This window comes from Apteryx mantelli, chromosome 4, assembly GCF_036417845.1.
Source record: "Apteryx mantelli isolate bAptMan1 chromosome 4, bAptMan1.hap1, whole genome shotgun sequence".
In the NCBI taxonomy this organism is placed as follows: Eukaryota; Metazoa; Chordata; class Aves; order Apterygiformes; family Apterygidae; genus Apteryx; species Apteryx mantelli.
The window spans coordinates 74,585,389-74,601,445 of NC_089981.1; the positions used below are offsets into that span (position 1 = coordinate 74,585,389).

General features: G+C 36.3%; 1 protein-coding gene across 5 annotated transcripts in view; it reads left to right on the top strand.

The window, feature by feature from the left end:
- The window catches only part of VRK1 (VRK serine/threonine kinase 1), a 34,623-nt gene extending 23,341 nt beyond the window's left edge, over positions 1-11,282 (top strand). For 2 of the 5 annotated variants that reach the window (XM_067294946.1, XM_067294942.1), the window contains 3 exons: positions 1,046-1,139; positions 3,889-3,986; positions 9,930-11,282. In XM_067294946.1, the coding sequence (XP_067151047.1) occupies positions 1,046-1,139; positions 3,889-3,986; positions 9,930-9,959 (222 nt within the window). In that variant the 3' untranslated portion in view covers positions 9,960-11,282. Of the gene's footprint in view, positions 1-1,045; positions 1,140-1,408; positions 1,482-3,888; positions 3,987-9,929 lie in introns of those variants that run through there. The other 3 variants (XM_067294943.1, XM_067294944.1, XM_067294945.1) reach the window with 3 other exon arrangements.
- Positions 11,283-16,057: the final 4,775 nt, after the last annotated feature.

The following is a 16,057-nucleotide window of genomic DNA, read 5'->3' on the forward strand; positions in this document are numbered from 1 at the left end:
GAAAGATGTACCTAATGCACTACATCAGTGCAGTTTGCATATGGAAGTTCTCACAGGGGAGCTGCCCTGTGCCAGCTGAGGGTTACCTGCCCACTGCAGTTATTGTATGTAATTATCGAACCAATCTGTTCAGCCCAGCAGGGTTTAGATGGTAATCATGAAGCAACACTTTGGAAAAGAAAGATGTAATGCACTCTCCCCTTCTCTCATGAGCTATGTGAAGTTGTAACCACTTTTAAAGCTGTGTTAGTAAAGCAGTACAGTCTTACGCAATTAAAAAAAAAAAAAAAGAAAGGTAAACTCTTCCAGTGTTCATCAAAGTTATCATCTGTGTCTCTCTGATATAGATATAGGACAACTCATCCTTTGCAAAAATGACGTGGCTTTAAAAAAGAATCTTTCCATAACCACCTTAAGAATACTTTGCAATAGTAGGATTAATTGTAATACACAGATAATAACAGTTCTATCCTTTTAGAGGTTTTAAGATAATGTACCTTGAATAGAATTCAGCTTTTTCAAGTACCTCTCTCTGGAACAGAACCCATAGTTGCTATTAGAAAAAATAATAATGTACTGTCAGTGGGTGTTAGCTACTTTTAAGCTGTGCAAAGAAAGCCTTAAGAAGCATGGATTCAGATAAACTTGAACTTAATGAGGTGTAATTGCTTAAAAAAAAAAGGCAATTAAAAGCAACTTTGGGTAAAGTGTTTTTTCTGTGTTAAGATTTTTCAGATTGATCCTTTCATAACGGTTATTCAAAGTAAATAAAAATAGGTTTTGATCATAAAAATTGGTGCTTTCATATGCTAAAATATAAATTCTTAAACTGATGTATAGACTGGGGAACTGAACTTTTAAATTGACTATTGCCTAGCACTAATAACTTTTGCAGTAATATATGAATCACTTTTTCTCTAGAAATGGAGATGTTTTATAATATATGAGGAAATAATGCTTAAAATTGGGGAGTACCTCATGCAGATGTTTTCTACTTTGTGTGGCCTTTCCTGCTCTTGAGTTGAATCGCCATTTTTCTTTATAGAAAAAAAGGAAGACAGCAGCTGCAACTGATGAGAGCACTGAAGCAGAAATGGAAGATGTAGGAAGTCCACAAAAAAAGAAACCTACTTCTTCTAGTAAGTCAAAAGACCATCCTCACAGCTGCATGTGCTGTTTATCTCTAGCAGTTGAAATGCTTTTGTCTTTCATATTTTCTTTTTAGATTAGCTTTAATACTGAAATATTCAAACTTTCTATGTATATATTCTCTCATTATATGCTACATAAAGCTGGTAGAAGTGCTAGCTGATAAAAGTTGGTAGCTGCACCCTGTCCCTTTGCCATCGTTCATTCTCCCCTCCATTCTTATTTTTCTCCTCTCCTGTCTTGTCCAATTCAATGTCAGAAAATGTCGACTCCTCAGGACCTCTTCATCACAGTGTGTTACAGCCAGAGGCTAGCAGCAGCTGCTTACAAGAGTGAGTGTATTTAAAGTCAAGGAAAGGATTAGATATAAGGGTAGACCATGCTGAAGTTAGGTTTTTAAATAATTTGGTACAAATGGCATAGCTGGCAGTGTTTTCTGGAAAAGATCATAGACAGGTGAAGTAGGTTTAAGATCTTGCAAATCCAAGATCGGAGGGAGGGTAAACTTGTGGTGTCTGGTCAAACTGTTCCTGGCTCTGACCTGTAACTCCTTCATGTACGTGAGAACTGAATTCAATTAATTACAAAGATATTTATTCTAGAGATTTCTTGCTTCAGACTTTAAGTAAAAGGCCAGATGTTATGCATGGTCAAGTAGTCTGCAAATAATAAAACTAGCACTGAAACACTTGATTCTACTTCATCTACCTGTTTAAAAAGGTGTGATGAAGTAGTATGGCAGGGTGGGAAAATGTTGTAATGTTTTTAAAAAAGTAGTATTACTGGTGAATTATGGATTGACCCTAGGATTGACCCTACGAGTTGACTATTTACCCAAACAGTATGGTACAAAGTACAAGTAATCAAGCCACTGTCATTCTGGAAGGTTACACTGTTCTGTTCATTTTCAGCTGTAAACATACAATTCTGATCATTAAAATCAATGACTTATGTCTCTCTTATTCAGATGCCTTTTGAATTGACTTTAATTTATTACAAATTTTCTAGTCTGTCAGTGGCTGAAGAAATGGTGATTAGCTAGATTATATTTTCTTTGAAGAAAATAAAATTATTTGATTTTTATACCGACTTGTATTCTTAATTTAAGCATATTTTTATTGAGAAACATATAACAAAATATTTAAAAGTGTAGCTGACTGCTTACTCATTGCCATTTGGTGCACATGAGTATTATACTCCCCCCCCCCCCTTTGGGGTTGTGTACTGAGACTCTCATAGATTGAAATGAGAGAGAGCTTGAGGAATTGCAGTCCAAGTAGTAGCATCAGCTCTTTGTAAATGCTAAGTTTTTTTTCAGGCTAATTAAATGTGTTTGGGAGGCTATATATATTTTCAACATCCAGCGGTTAAAATGAGTGATGGACATGAACTTGAATTTAAACCTTCCCTTGCCAATTTAATAGAGTTATAGGTGAAGTGGTTCTAATTTCACCTTTTTGTACTGCCCAAGTTAATGAATAACAAATGGGGTGAATACCAAATGTTTTGGGGTGAAAACTGATGCGCTATTTACACATCCCCTCCCGTGCCCACATTATAGATAGATTTTTCTCTCTTTTATTTTATACTCTAGTATAATTTTTTTTTTTTTACCAAAACCTGAACTGGTCAGGATAGTTTTAATTATTTGTTATTCTTTTGTTCCTTCTTGTGAAGGCCTTGGTACTGACCGGTATCAGTGACAAACTCTAGGAGTAAATGGATATTAGACTAAAATATCATATCAGTTTTTGTGAATAGTCACCAAAAGATTTGTCCTACTCAGCACCGTTCCTAGCCTTTCCTTACCCCTCAGAAAAGTTGCGAGTTAAATGTTCTAGTATGGGAGTTAAATTATCTGGTTTTTGAGGTTAAAAGCATTCACTGCTAAGTTATATCTAGAAATTAACAGGAAGCTGCATGGTTTTAGAACAGAGAAATACTGCTCATAGTTGTCAGAAATACTGACGAACTGGCTTCTGTATTTTGCACTAACTATATTTAAACGTGATATGAAACGATCTGTCTTTTTATGGCCTGCTCCAAAATTGTTTGATGATTTTCAAAAGCTATTTAAATTGGAAAAGGTGTTGTAGGAGGTGATTTTAAGTAGAAAGGCCTTTAAGTGCTATGGGTAGGAAGGTTAAAATAAATTAAATACATATAAAATGAACACATCTTTGCAGTTCTTCCTGAGTAATGGTTTTCATGGACAATTTGAAAGTGATAAAGTAATTCACTGAGAAGTGCCTTGAACATGTGCTGATAATAATAAAAAGCCAAACTTTAATTTCCAATATGTAAAGTATGGGAATGTTCCTGTTTACTCTTGTATCTGTTTGGAAGACAGTTTTCTACTTAGTCTTCCTTTATATTTTAAGCTTATTTCCATACAACCTCTTCAGACCACTTTTATGACTAAAACACATTTAAAATATAAAGTACATTTAACTTCTCTGTTACACTTCAGGGAACTTTTGCTTGCTGCTAATGAAAAGTAATAATATCTATTTTTTTTTTTCTGTGATGTGGTTCTGTGGCAAAATGTAGAAATTAAAAAAAAAAAAAAGGGGAACTTCTGAAGAAGATTTTTCGTGGGGTAAGATTTTGTATACTAACTTTACATGTAGAGCTAAATCATTTAAAAATAAAATAGTGATGTCTGCTTTTTTTGTTGTTTTTCTGTGGCCTGAAGATGTATTGCAGTATTGCTGAATAACTGTTGCAATTCAAATGTAGATCTAAAATTTGGAAGTGAAATTTGTCTCCAGGAAGAAAAAAGTATCATACTGCACTGGCTCAGATTTTTGCAGGGAACTCTAACCTTTTTCAAGATTGTAAGTAATATATTTAAATTAAACCCTTTGTTCTTCCTGGAATTCACTGTGTGATGGAAAGGAGAACTATTTTTAAACACATGCTGCATGTGGCTTCTTATTTATATGTGTATGTAGAATTGTGTTTTGGAACTTCTTCAGTAAATCTATTTTTATAAATAGAAGTAAATCTATATTTCAGTTTTGTCTGGAACAATTTAGTATTAATTTTTTAACAGAACTCTCATAAACCCAATGTTATCTTCAGGAAATATGCAGCCATAAAGCCATGGAAAAATATGCTCTTGTGTCCTGATGTTTTTCCATAGGATAATTCCTATGGAAATGCATAGGCTTCATTTGTTGCAGTATTATCTATCAGGAAACAGAATTCTGAAGAACAGAATACATAAAGCCAAACTCCATCCCCCAACTCTACAAACTTTTTCCCCTCTCTTCTCCCTATCTTGCAATCTTATTTTGCCTGGAATTCAAGTCCATATTTTCTTTCCTTTCTTCATATTTCTGAGTTATGTTTCTGAATTACTGTAGGGAAGGGAACTGCTGGCAGAAAAGAAAAAGCCAATTAACTAAAACTACTGTCTGTTGACCTTACAGTTGCTTCAACAAGCTTCCAAGTACCAAAAAAGTTCCCCTTTGAGAAACATTACACTACAGGACTTTATCATTTAAGCAGGATTCCTGGTAGAAGGGTTGTGGGAAAGGGCTTGTCAGATGACTACATACTCTTCCTTGTTTCATCTTCGCAAAGGAGAAGTAGCTGTTCTTGGCACCATATTTGAACTGCCCAAACTGATTTGATAACAGTAGTCTAGTGATACTTACTTCACATTAAGTGCTGCACTGCTTGGCTTCAATTTCCATTTGGTATTTGCAGCCAGGTGCTGTGTGCTCTTTCAGCTTTCAGCGCTCTTTTTCTTTTTCTTTTTTTCTTTTTCTTTTTATTCCTCCCACATGTAAATAACAAGTGTGTGGGTTCCATTCCCTTGTCTTTCCTTTTCAGTTTGATGACTGTAGGACCCTTTTAAAGGGTGGATGAAGAAAAAGATTTCTTAGGGAGCCACCCAGCAAAATGACTTGATTATTTGGTGTGATCAAAGACAACTGAAATATGACTGAAGCACACTTTGCAAGACAAAGGTGATATTGTGGTCAGTGGAAGTATTTTGAAAAACTGACAGTCCTAAATTTGCCTCCTTTGTAAATTACAAATCCACGATGAGTTGATTGATTTGTTAGATGATAACGGAACATATTCTTGGATTAATAATTATGCTAAGATCTGACAGAGGCATATGTAAGATCAAAGCTAGTTGACTAGGGAGAATGTTGTATCATGACCCTTTCAGTCCTGCTTCATCACTTCTCAGCCGAACTGTGGCAATTCAGTATTCATGGCATGAAGTCGCCAGAGTTAAATGTCAATTCTGTCATAGAATTGTCCTGCTATGTCACACTGGATCTTTGTACGGTAGTGATGATTAAGTTCCATCTATGTGGAGGCTAGTCTGAGAACATCTCTACCAGAAACCACTTGAGAACTCTGCACCGCATAGTCCAACCCTCCACGTTCATTGACCTTTGTTTCTTCGAAGATAAACATATAGCAAAGTGTGTGTGTGAGGTTACACACACGCAGACACAGACACACACAATCACATGATGTGTGACATTTATATTATATATATAAATAAAAATAAATAAATAAATATATATATAAGGAAGCCTTGCTCTACCTGAACAACATACTCAACTGCACATGCTTCTTTTGAAGGCAGAATGTGTTAGCTGTATTGTTTAATGAAGATGGTTTCTGTAAACCTAGTTTAAGAGCTCGTATATAGACTAGAATTGCTGGCACTCTTCAGCTGTTACTCAGAGACTGGCATGTACTCCTCAGTCTTTGTCAGGTGTAAATTCAGCATATACAAGTGATGCAGTTGCTAACCTGCAGCATGCCCGCTGCTAGGTATTTTTCACTTACTGTGACATTTGCTTGGAGTCTTAAAAACTGTATGTGGTTCTGTTTTTTAAATGTTGTAGCCTATGATGTAACCTCTAGTCACCTTTAACACCTGAATCTTATCTGACTTCATCTGCTCAGCAGCTATGTTTTCACACTCAGAATCTCTCACTGTCCACATTTTTCTCAAGTAGACAATTAAGTGGGAACCTTGGGACTCTGGTCTCAGCTTGTTCTTACTAAAGGAACCTTTGTAATTCAATAGAAACTGTCATTTTTTTTGATTCAAATACAGTCTTATTTCTCTTACTTATAAGATTTGGGTGTGCTCTTAAAAGGATGCGTGCAGAATCAGAAAACAAGGTGAAAAGGGACATCAGGCGGTGGTCAGCTCCATTCACCAGCTGAAAGGCAGGATCATCTGTAGCCTTTATATAGAAACTTTTTCTTAAAAACCTCCATGATGGAGATTCTAAAACATCCTTGTGCCAGGCCTATCCTAATACTTGACTATGCTTACCACTAAAAAGTCTGAGGTGGAATATATATATATATTTTAATATCTAACTGAAATTTCCCATGTTACAGTTTTAAGTTTCTTATTAGTTGTCCTATCAGCTGTGGATGTGAAAATTGCTCTCATTCTGTGTAGCAACCTTTTGCACATTTGAAGAGTGCACCATCACACCTCTTCCTTTTTTGTGGGGGTGGGGATTGGGGAGAAGAGGTTCTTCAGATAAGCCAGTTAAATAATTTCAGCTTTTTTCATTGGAGAGCTAGAAGCCATGATCGTCACGCTTGTTTTTTTATTTATTTCAGAACTTTCTTGAAGAATAGTGCCCAACTCTATACACAGTACTTCTGCTGGGTTTCTTTTGTAATGTTGCTTTGTGATACTGTTTACACAGAGGGGTTCAGATATCATAGTCAACTTGTCTGTAAGAATTTCTCTAGAGCCTGTGGGTCTCTTTGTGCCTCTGCTGAACTTTGTTCCAGTTTCAAAACAAGCTGTGCAGTGACACCACCTGTTTTATTTTTGTGTATATAATTCTTCCTCACTTTAATTGCTGTTTCAACCTAATTCAGTTTAATCCATTTTATAGAAGCTCTTTCCTTTGCTTGTAATAGCTTTGTTTGCACCCTCATTTGGTGCTGCCCACACAGGAATTTTCCTATTTTCAGAGAACAGTATTGACATTTCTTCCACTAGAAAAGTTTGTGGGGAGCGGGCAATATATGTTGTCAGGCTAACTAATTCTGAAAAAGCAGACGAGCTTTCTGGCACAGACCTTCTTCAGTTCTGAAATAGCAGCAAACTTTGAAGCTAAATATGGGTTGAGAGCAGTTGTTCTGAGTTTAACTTAATTATGTTAATCAGATAGTTTAAGACAATATTTCTGGTTTTGTTGAAATTATGAATAAAGGAGCATGGCAAGGATTTTTTTTTCCTTTTTGTTATGATCTACTTATTTGGGATCCACTTGGAGAGTCACCATGATCATGGTTTGTATAGAAAAACCTTGAAAAGAGCTTATCAATGCAGTAAGGGTAAAGATGGACGCAGGGTGGATCTCCTCTCCTTTTTGGTGTTCCAGAGTGGGCAGTTAGAAATTGGTAAGCTCTTACTGACCTAGGTTTAAGTGAGGTTGAATTGCTTGTATTGTCCTTGACTACTACCCGTGAAATACTATGTTCCTCAATTATGAATGTGAACTTTTGATAACATATTTCTTTCCTCTTTCTAAGCAAATATCAGTGATATTTTCCTAGCTAATGTCATAGTTTTCATATTGGGAGTCTTTCTGATAATGGAACATGAATTTGACCTGTCTTTTACAGCACTCCATTATACAGCTTACAATTAGATGAGAAGAAGAAACACACTTAGCTCAGTCAAAACTGGTGAAGACTAATGAAAGGGGAAAAGATTAGGTTGTGGGGGGGGATTGTATGTTTGTTTTTAAAAGAAAACTTTGGTTCTTCTATGTTTCCTGTTGCAATACAAAAATTCCAGGGATAAATCTCAGGAGAGGAGAGGGGAAAAACAGTACAGAATATGCAATTAATGGCTAATCTGCCACTGAGATCACTCAATTTAAAAAAACTTTTGAGCTCAAAAGACATGTCTAATGCTAGGATTCACAGTTCTAGCAGCTGAAATACTTTGTGACTTTGAAAGGTATAAACTACTAATACTTGACGATAAGCCAGAATTTAGCTGGGAGAAGGAATGATTCACATAGTTAAGTTACTCCTTTAATTTTTGATACCTACTTGTATAGCTTTTAAATACCAGCACTTGTAAGAGTACAAAAATAGATTTGATTTTATATAGCAGTCATCGGGAGGTTTTTTTTTGGTTTGCCAGAGTGGATCTTTCACTGATAATGGTGCTCTACTCAGTAAGAGACCACGAGCAGAGGTGTCTTTTTTTGTTTGTTTGTTTGTTTGAAGTGGTTTATCAATCAAAGATGCATTGTCTAGCAAAATCTATTTTTAGTTTTATGTCGAATGCAGCAAACACTTTTGGACCAAAAAGAGTATTTTTTTTCATTCTGCATTTTCAAGTATGCAAAAATTCTTCAAAGTTAATTTTTGCATTTTGCATTTCACAACAACATTTTAAGAGCAAATTAAGTTACGTAAATTTAAACAAACGTGAAAGCAAGATTGCAATGATTCTACACTTTTCTTGGTGTGGTTTGGTTTAGGGTGGGCTTAAGACTCTCTTTTGTTTTATTTTGCACTGTCCTGTGCCTCCTTGCTTCCTTCTGAACTTACCCATTGAGCTTGAACGATTAGTGACTCATACAGCTCAAAGGCTGTTGCCTTATGCAACCAGCCTCTTTCTTAAAGACTGCCTTGAAACTCAATCTTACCTTTATTTCTTTGTCACTAATGCAGATTAAGAGTTGGCAGGAACTGTAGGGTTATATATAGTTTTACAAGCAAGAAGTTAAATTAGTCATAGTGACTTCAAGAAGGAAGTCAGAATTATTTTTTTTAAAAAAATACTATGACTAGGAGATGAAAAGCACTTCATTTAGTAACTGCTTTTCTGAAAATAGTAGTAATTTTTATTATATTTAACATTTTACTTTCTCACAAAGTGATCAAAAATGAATGTGATTCATGCAAATGAGCTGTTTGGTTTTTTTTTCCCCCCTCTCTCTTTCTTTTCCCTGCTAGTGGTCAGGGAAAAAAATTAGAATGCAAGGAGGTTTTTATTATTGCACTTGATTATAGTCTCTTTGAACAGCCTGCCTGCTGGCTGTGTTAAGAATCTTATTTAGATGGCAGTGTTTGTTACCTTTGTTAATAAAATATTGTCAAGTAATTAAATTTATAATTTAAGTAATTAAATTGTATAATTTAAATCTGAGAGTGAAGTTGCACTCTGACAGCTGAACTGATTTAATAGCTCACCACTGCCAAACAAAAATCTGTCTCTCTCTCCTACCTGTGTGCCCTCTACCACCTTTGGTATGAGCTCCAGTCAGAATGGTCTGAGACACGTCAACTCACTAAACCATCAAAATATTAGACCAAAAAAAAAAAACAACCTTTGCCAGAGTGGGCAGCTGAATCAGCTTAGCACAAGGTCCAAAGAGCACCAAAGGTGGCTCAATACTTGGAAGGATCACAGAAGTGAAATAGGGTGCATGGGAAGGAGGAGTTTAGGATGCAAAGAGGATCTGATCCTTCATCTTTTGGTGGAGGTGAGCTGTTAAGTTGGCTCAAATGTATGTAATGCTGTGGTTTGGGAAGCTGAATTGTATAATGTGTTTTTCAAGAGAATATTGATGCCCCAAACCTGTTCTGATTATTTTTTTTCTGTATTTTTTCCCCCATCATGTAAATCAGAGCTAAATGAATAATTTGATTTGACCTATCCATTTAAAATACTTGCAAATTATTTTCTTGTGGTAAATTTCTGGTATTTATTTTATGGAAAGTTTTGACTTTTTTTTGAATTGCAGAAGCAGTGGCTACCAAAACACGGAGGATGATGTCACCAAAAACCAAGAAAGGCACAGCAACCAGAAAGAAAGTCCAGAAGTAGATGAAACAAAATAAGTTGCTCTTCTGTTCACCTCTCTTTTTCTCAGTTACTGTAGCACTGGAATCTTTTTTTCCCCTTTTAAATGATAAATCCTGTAAAAACATTAGACTGCTGTTTGTACCTGTTTTTTGAAAATAAATGTTTTATTAAACTATTTGCATAATTTATGTATACTTTAACACAAATGCAAAGTTTTGCCAACTTTGAAGTGAGGATGCATTTCTATTTTTTATTTACACAAATTCATGTCTTAAGGGCAAGCTTGAAAAAAGTGCTTTTGGCTGCTTTAAAACGTAGAAATAAAGCCTTATTATTTAGTTATTGCTGCTTTTTAAGGTGCCAGCAGTGTTGTATCTGATTTAGTTTAATTTTGAGTATAGTCTTATTGGAGGTCACTTAGATGAATGCTTAGACCATTGCACAGTCAGAGGTCTGAAATGATAGAGACATCTCTTAAATATTGCTCAAGTGTTTGAATTAAAACAAGAAAACACAACAGCAAAATCACGTTTCACATCCACTCTAGTTTGTTACAAAATGGAAGTGTATAAACAGTTTACAGCAACATTATGTGCTTTTTGTAGGACAGGTGAATTTTAGATCTTTTTTTGCATAGTATTTTGTTTGTATCACTTTTCCAATTATTTATAGTTTCTTGAGAGAGAAAGAGACCAGAATTTCTAATATAGGGCCCAGGGGGGAAAAAAAAAGCCCCTCCCCAGCCTCCCCTCAGGTTTTATTTTTCTGTTAGTGAAAATGCTAGAAAAGTTATAAAGATGAAGAATGATATCATAAGGTATCTAGTTCTAGTGAAAGCTTGACTCAGTTGTGCTTCTCATAGCAAATTAATGATTTCAGTTTTTAATAGTTGAGAAATGCGTATGCTTCCAAAATCTTTTTAAAAGCACTTTTTACTGGCTTATAAGTTTTCTCTTCAGAGTTTTAAGTCAAAATATGCAATGTTTAATTTTAGTGTGAAATATCCACTACTTTGCATTTTGATTCTGCAAAAATGCATGGAATTTGGGCATGAACATCATTCTTATCAGGGAGACTGCTTTATGATGTTTGGGAAACTAAAAGAAATCCATATGAGCCATGGAAAGTGCATTTGTGTGGATCTCCTGTGTTCTGCTTGCTTGATTGTGTAATGTCTGAGTAGCCACACACTGATATAAATATGTTTTAGCATAAAATGCTGAATGAATGCTGGGGTTAGGTTTTGAAAAGAAGAAAACTGGGGTTTTTTGAAATAAAGACTGGAAAAATATATCTAAAAGTTCTAGTGCCTTCTCTTTTCTGTTTTGATCACTGTAAGGTCTTCTCTTTTTGCCTAGGTGTGCACTAGCAAAGTGTGGTTAAAGACTAAGCATAACGTTATCTTCATTTCAGAAGTAAAAATTGGACTTCTGAAGGCCCTGTTACACTTAAATCTCTTCAAACCAAGCTTTCATTTTAATGATGGTAAGGATCAATTTGTTCAGAAAGTGTGATGCGCTATTCTAAAGAAATGTTCTCAAGAAAGCAAATTATATTCTATTGCCCTTATTGCATATTCACAGCCAAGACCATTCTTTTGTACTTTAGTTGTACTTTTGTATTTTAGTTGTTCATTTTTTTAGTAACTTATTTAGTGCTAAACTTGTTTTCTTTACCTTCCATGTTTTCAAGGAGGGTGCTTTTTTTGATATTACCAAAACTAAATGCCAGTAAACAAATTTCAGCATATTCGAAAAGTAATTTTTGTGTTGCAGATTTGGTAAACCCTCCTCTGCCCTCTGCCCACCCCCAAATGTCTTGGTTGAAGTTTTTACTGACAAGTGTTCTGAGAGCCAAAAGGATGCTTTTTTACTCTAGGTAAATGTTATTGCAAGTCTGCTCTCTGCTCACAAAACGCAGTCTGCAAAAATACGTTACTCACAGGCAAGAATCTCTCTGGCTCCCTGTGAACTGCCATGATGTTTAAAGTGTGCGCCAGGCAGGGCGAACCAAGTAGAAGGCTATGATAAGACCTGCTGTACTACTTTATGTGTAGCTGCATTTGTTTTGCAAAACAGTGATGGGGAAATATACCACTTTATAGGAGGAGAGTGTAGTAGATTTTGTTGACATCCCCATTTGAAAGTAAAGCCCCTAACACAAAAGAAGCAAGCTGCCTTTAGACTGCATTTACTGCTCTTGATGACTCCAGTTGTGTGTAAATATTAGAAAACAGCAGGGTCCTGCATTCCAAGAATCACTTGAGCAGTGCCATGAAGACAAGTGTCCTTACTGGTATTGTAGTCATACTCCCAAGCTCTCCTGCTGTTTCTAATCTGTGCGCACAGCCGTGAAAAAACTGGACTGACATTTACAGGCACAGCAGGGAGACACTTGAGTAGGGAATGTTAAAGACTCCGCTACCTATGTTTCAAAGTGGCCACCATATATGATAAATCTTCACAGGAGAACTAGTTGGCACTTCAACTGATGGTGTAATGAGGATATTGATAATGAAGCACAGAATGCTTCTTTTAGTGCTTCAGCATTTAGCAGACAGATTGTTGTTTATATTTTTTCCCTAATCTCAAATATCTGGAGAGAGAATCAAATTCAGGATAGGTATAAGATATTTTTCAGATGATGCTGATTTTATAGTTTTTACAGTAATATTTCTGAATAAGTTCAGATCAAATAATAATACCTGGTGTCTTTTGCAGCTAGCATTAAGAAGGGGGTCAGTTGCTTTTCTGAGTAGTTTGACAGACTTTACTCACTGTTTTGTCCCAGTGAGCTGCCAGATTTGGGATGCCATAATACCAGTAATGCAATTAGGTTTTCTGCACGTTGTTTGGTTGACTTCTCAGTTAAGAGTTTCTTTCCCTTTGGGAATAAGACTAGACAGACTGTCATTTGCTATTACTAATTCTGCTTAGCATTATCACTGGAGCTTTTTTGTAATTAGCTATCTTAGTTGGCTCTTAAATTTTAATAGCCAATTGAAGCTACATTTTAGCCAAGTTCCATATCTAAATTGTGTTCAGTCCATTAACAAAGTTGGTTAAAAGGCTATTAAAACAAAAGCCAATATATGGTGGTTAGCACTTACATGTTTGCAGCAGTAGCAGTCCCAGCCTTCAATGAATATTCTCAAGAAATCATACTTCCTTCTGGCAAAGGAAGTGCACAAGGAATGACCAAACTTAGTTTTGGGAAAAAAAGGCTGATTATGCTGAATACTTGAAGGAAAAATAAATTGAAGTGTGTCTTTTCGGGAAGAAGGTGGGAGGGATGGGGGAGAGATACAGGAGGGGGCAATTAATGGTTCTGCTCAGATTTGACAGGTTCTGGAAAAGCCAAATAAGTGAAGTGATGTTTTTCTCCATTTCAACTGATCAAAATTATTAGCACAACCATCTGAAGCACCTTCTGGTGGAATTGTCATCTTGCTGAGTTTAGTTTGTAAAACATCCTGCCAGACATTAAAAAAACTGTAAGCATGCCAGCACATAGGCTCAGAGCACCGCTTCCCTAATTGATAGACCCTATAATTTTCTTTTTTTCTTAAGACCATTGCTGGTTATCTCAGCCTCTTGAGTAATTTAACATAGCATCAGTCTGAATTTTTTATTCCTGGTAGCACTAGTTTAAATTAGATTTTCCTCCTCTCTTCTTTCTTAAGGTGTAGACAGGAGATTAACAGCTTTTGGATCACCCTGTGACAAATAATGGCTTTCTTAGACTCTTCTGCTTATAAAAGAAGATATCTTTACTGTTCTGAAGACATCGGATATTAATGCCATTACAGTTTTAATACAGAGTCTACTAGTTGCTGACGTGTTGTTTCAGAGATGGTTTGCAATGCCCTGTGTGGATGATGATAGATAAGTACTAGTAGCTTCATCATAGCAGGTGTCAACTAAGTCCCAGTTTATTTCTGTGTAACCAGTTTAGCTGATCCATTTTCAAGGAGGTGTAGTCGAATTTCTAAATTAGAGTTTCCACAGTACAACAATTCTGCTAAACAGGCATAGAGCCGTGCTGTCTGAACATGAATCAGACCCTGTTGTTTGTAGCTGAACTAGAACATCAAAACCGACACGAAAAACTCTGTGGCAATAAGTCCTGATTTCCTCACCTGCCATGCTCTTTGGGGGGTCGTGGGCTTTTGCACTGATGCAATACTCAGAGGAAGGAGGAGTCTGTTTTATGTGGCCGAGGATTTCCTTGTTGTGGGTGTCATTTTCCATAGGCAAGTAGAAAGCAGGTGTGGTTGGATCAGCAGTTATTCTTTAGCAATTCCTAGAGTCTTAGTCAGGATCTTATGCATATGCAACTATATGTTAACTCACAAGCTTTTTAGTTTTCTTCCCTAGTACTTTCTAGATTGAGCAGCTGAGGATCGAGAAAGGTGGTTCCATGAATCAACAACTTTTGCTTAATTTTAGGCCATTTTTAATTTTTTTAGATGATGTGTCTATAGCAATAGGTTTTTGTTTTCTACTTTTTTCCAGAAGGGATACATAGTAAAGGGAATATATTGTTTCTGTAAACTGAGTTTTGCCTGGATGCAGAGTAAGCCAGACATCTCTGAAAAATGCAAGGACTTTAACAGGATGCCACGTACCAGTCTTCTCTACACTGATGTGCTGTGCTTTCAAGGGTGAAGTCTCCAGCAGTGTTGCAATTGTACTTCATTCTTGCCATCCGTGTATTACCTCACCCCATCCCAAACCTGTTTCCTTTCAGACTAGAGCATCTCCTGCCTGTGCAGGCTTCCATGTCAGATTTTAAAAATGTTTTTTTAATTCTTGTCTTGCATTTAGGTCTACTGAAAATGCATGCAGATAGCTGAAGTACTTTTGAGTGGACCTCAAGTTCCACAAATGCGTAAGTTACTGACAAGTGAAAGAGCACCCCGGCAGCTTTTCCTTAATCATCGTGAATGCCGCAACAAACCAACATGATGGTTTTGCATTTTATCATGGGTGCCCCCAAGGGTAAGATAGTTATGGGAGAAAGACTGCCTCCCATAATTCTGCCCTCTGTTTTGGAAAGGTCAGCTGTTCCAACTCCGCAGACTTTAGCTGCTGTGATGGGCTCTTCATAAATAATGATAGAAAGAAAAGTGGTTGAAATGCAGTGAGACAGCCACAAAGCACTGTAGAAGTGAAAAGAAAATACACATTTGGACTTTTCCTGAACTAATTCCTTTTGCCAAGACAAGACAGAAGCTGGCACAGTGGTAACCTGCATCTGCAGCTTCTGAGAGAAGAAAAATCCCTCCTTGGCAAACTGAGCAAAAAACCTAGAAAATTAAGGATTAATATGTTCATTTATACAGAACCAGTGTGAACACAATAACATGAAACACAACCAAGGAGGATGCATTTAGAAGGCAAAAGAGCCCTGGAAGGGAATGTACTTAGCTTTGTTCAGAATGCAAACTGTAACATGCAGTTCTGGGAATTGGTGAATTGCACAGCAGAATATTAAAAGAAATTACTTCATACCGCAAGAAATACATGATCTATGCCTTGAAAACCTAAAGGTACTTTCCTTTTCTTTTCTGCCAGGAGTGGAGTGAAACACTGGATCTACTTGAAAGTAAGTAACCCTCCGGCTAATTTTATCTGCTGCTAAACCTGAACAAAAATAGTTTTACTAATAAACTGAATTCCTTTCAGCAAATAGATCTATCTATAAAAAGTAAAAGTGCCTTTTTTCTTGCTTTCTTACTCATCTGCCATTATGGGACTGTTTCCTTTGGAACTGTAAGGGTGGGTCTACACTAGCAGATGTGGAGTCCCTCACTCGCTTCTAATAATGCTTGGTAGTAGCTGTAGTGGAAGTTACAGTGTAAACAGTACCATATTTAGAAGACAATATGATGATAAAAATACCTGGACATAGTCTAACAAACACTTCCTTCTGTTAGTGACAGCTGATCATCCATAATTTATAAATTTTGTTTTTTTATTGGTGTTGTCAAACCTGGAAGGAGGTTGAATTTAAAGCTCATCTCTTATCCAGACCAGGTGAACCTTGATATTTCAGTTTACAGAC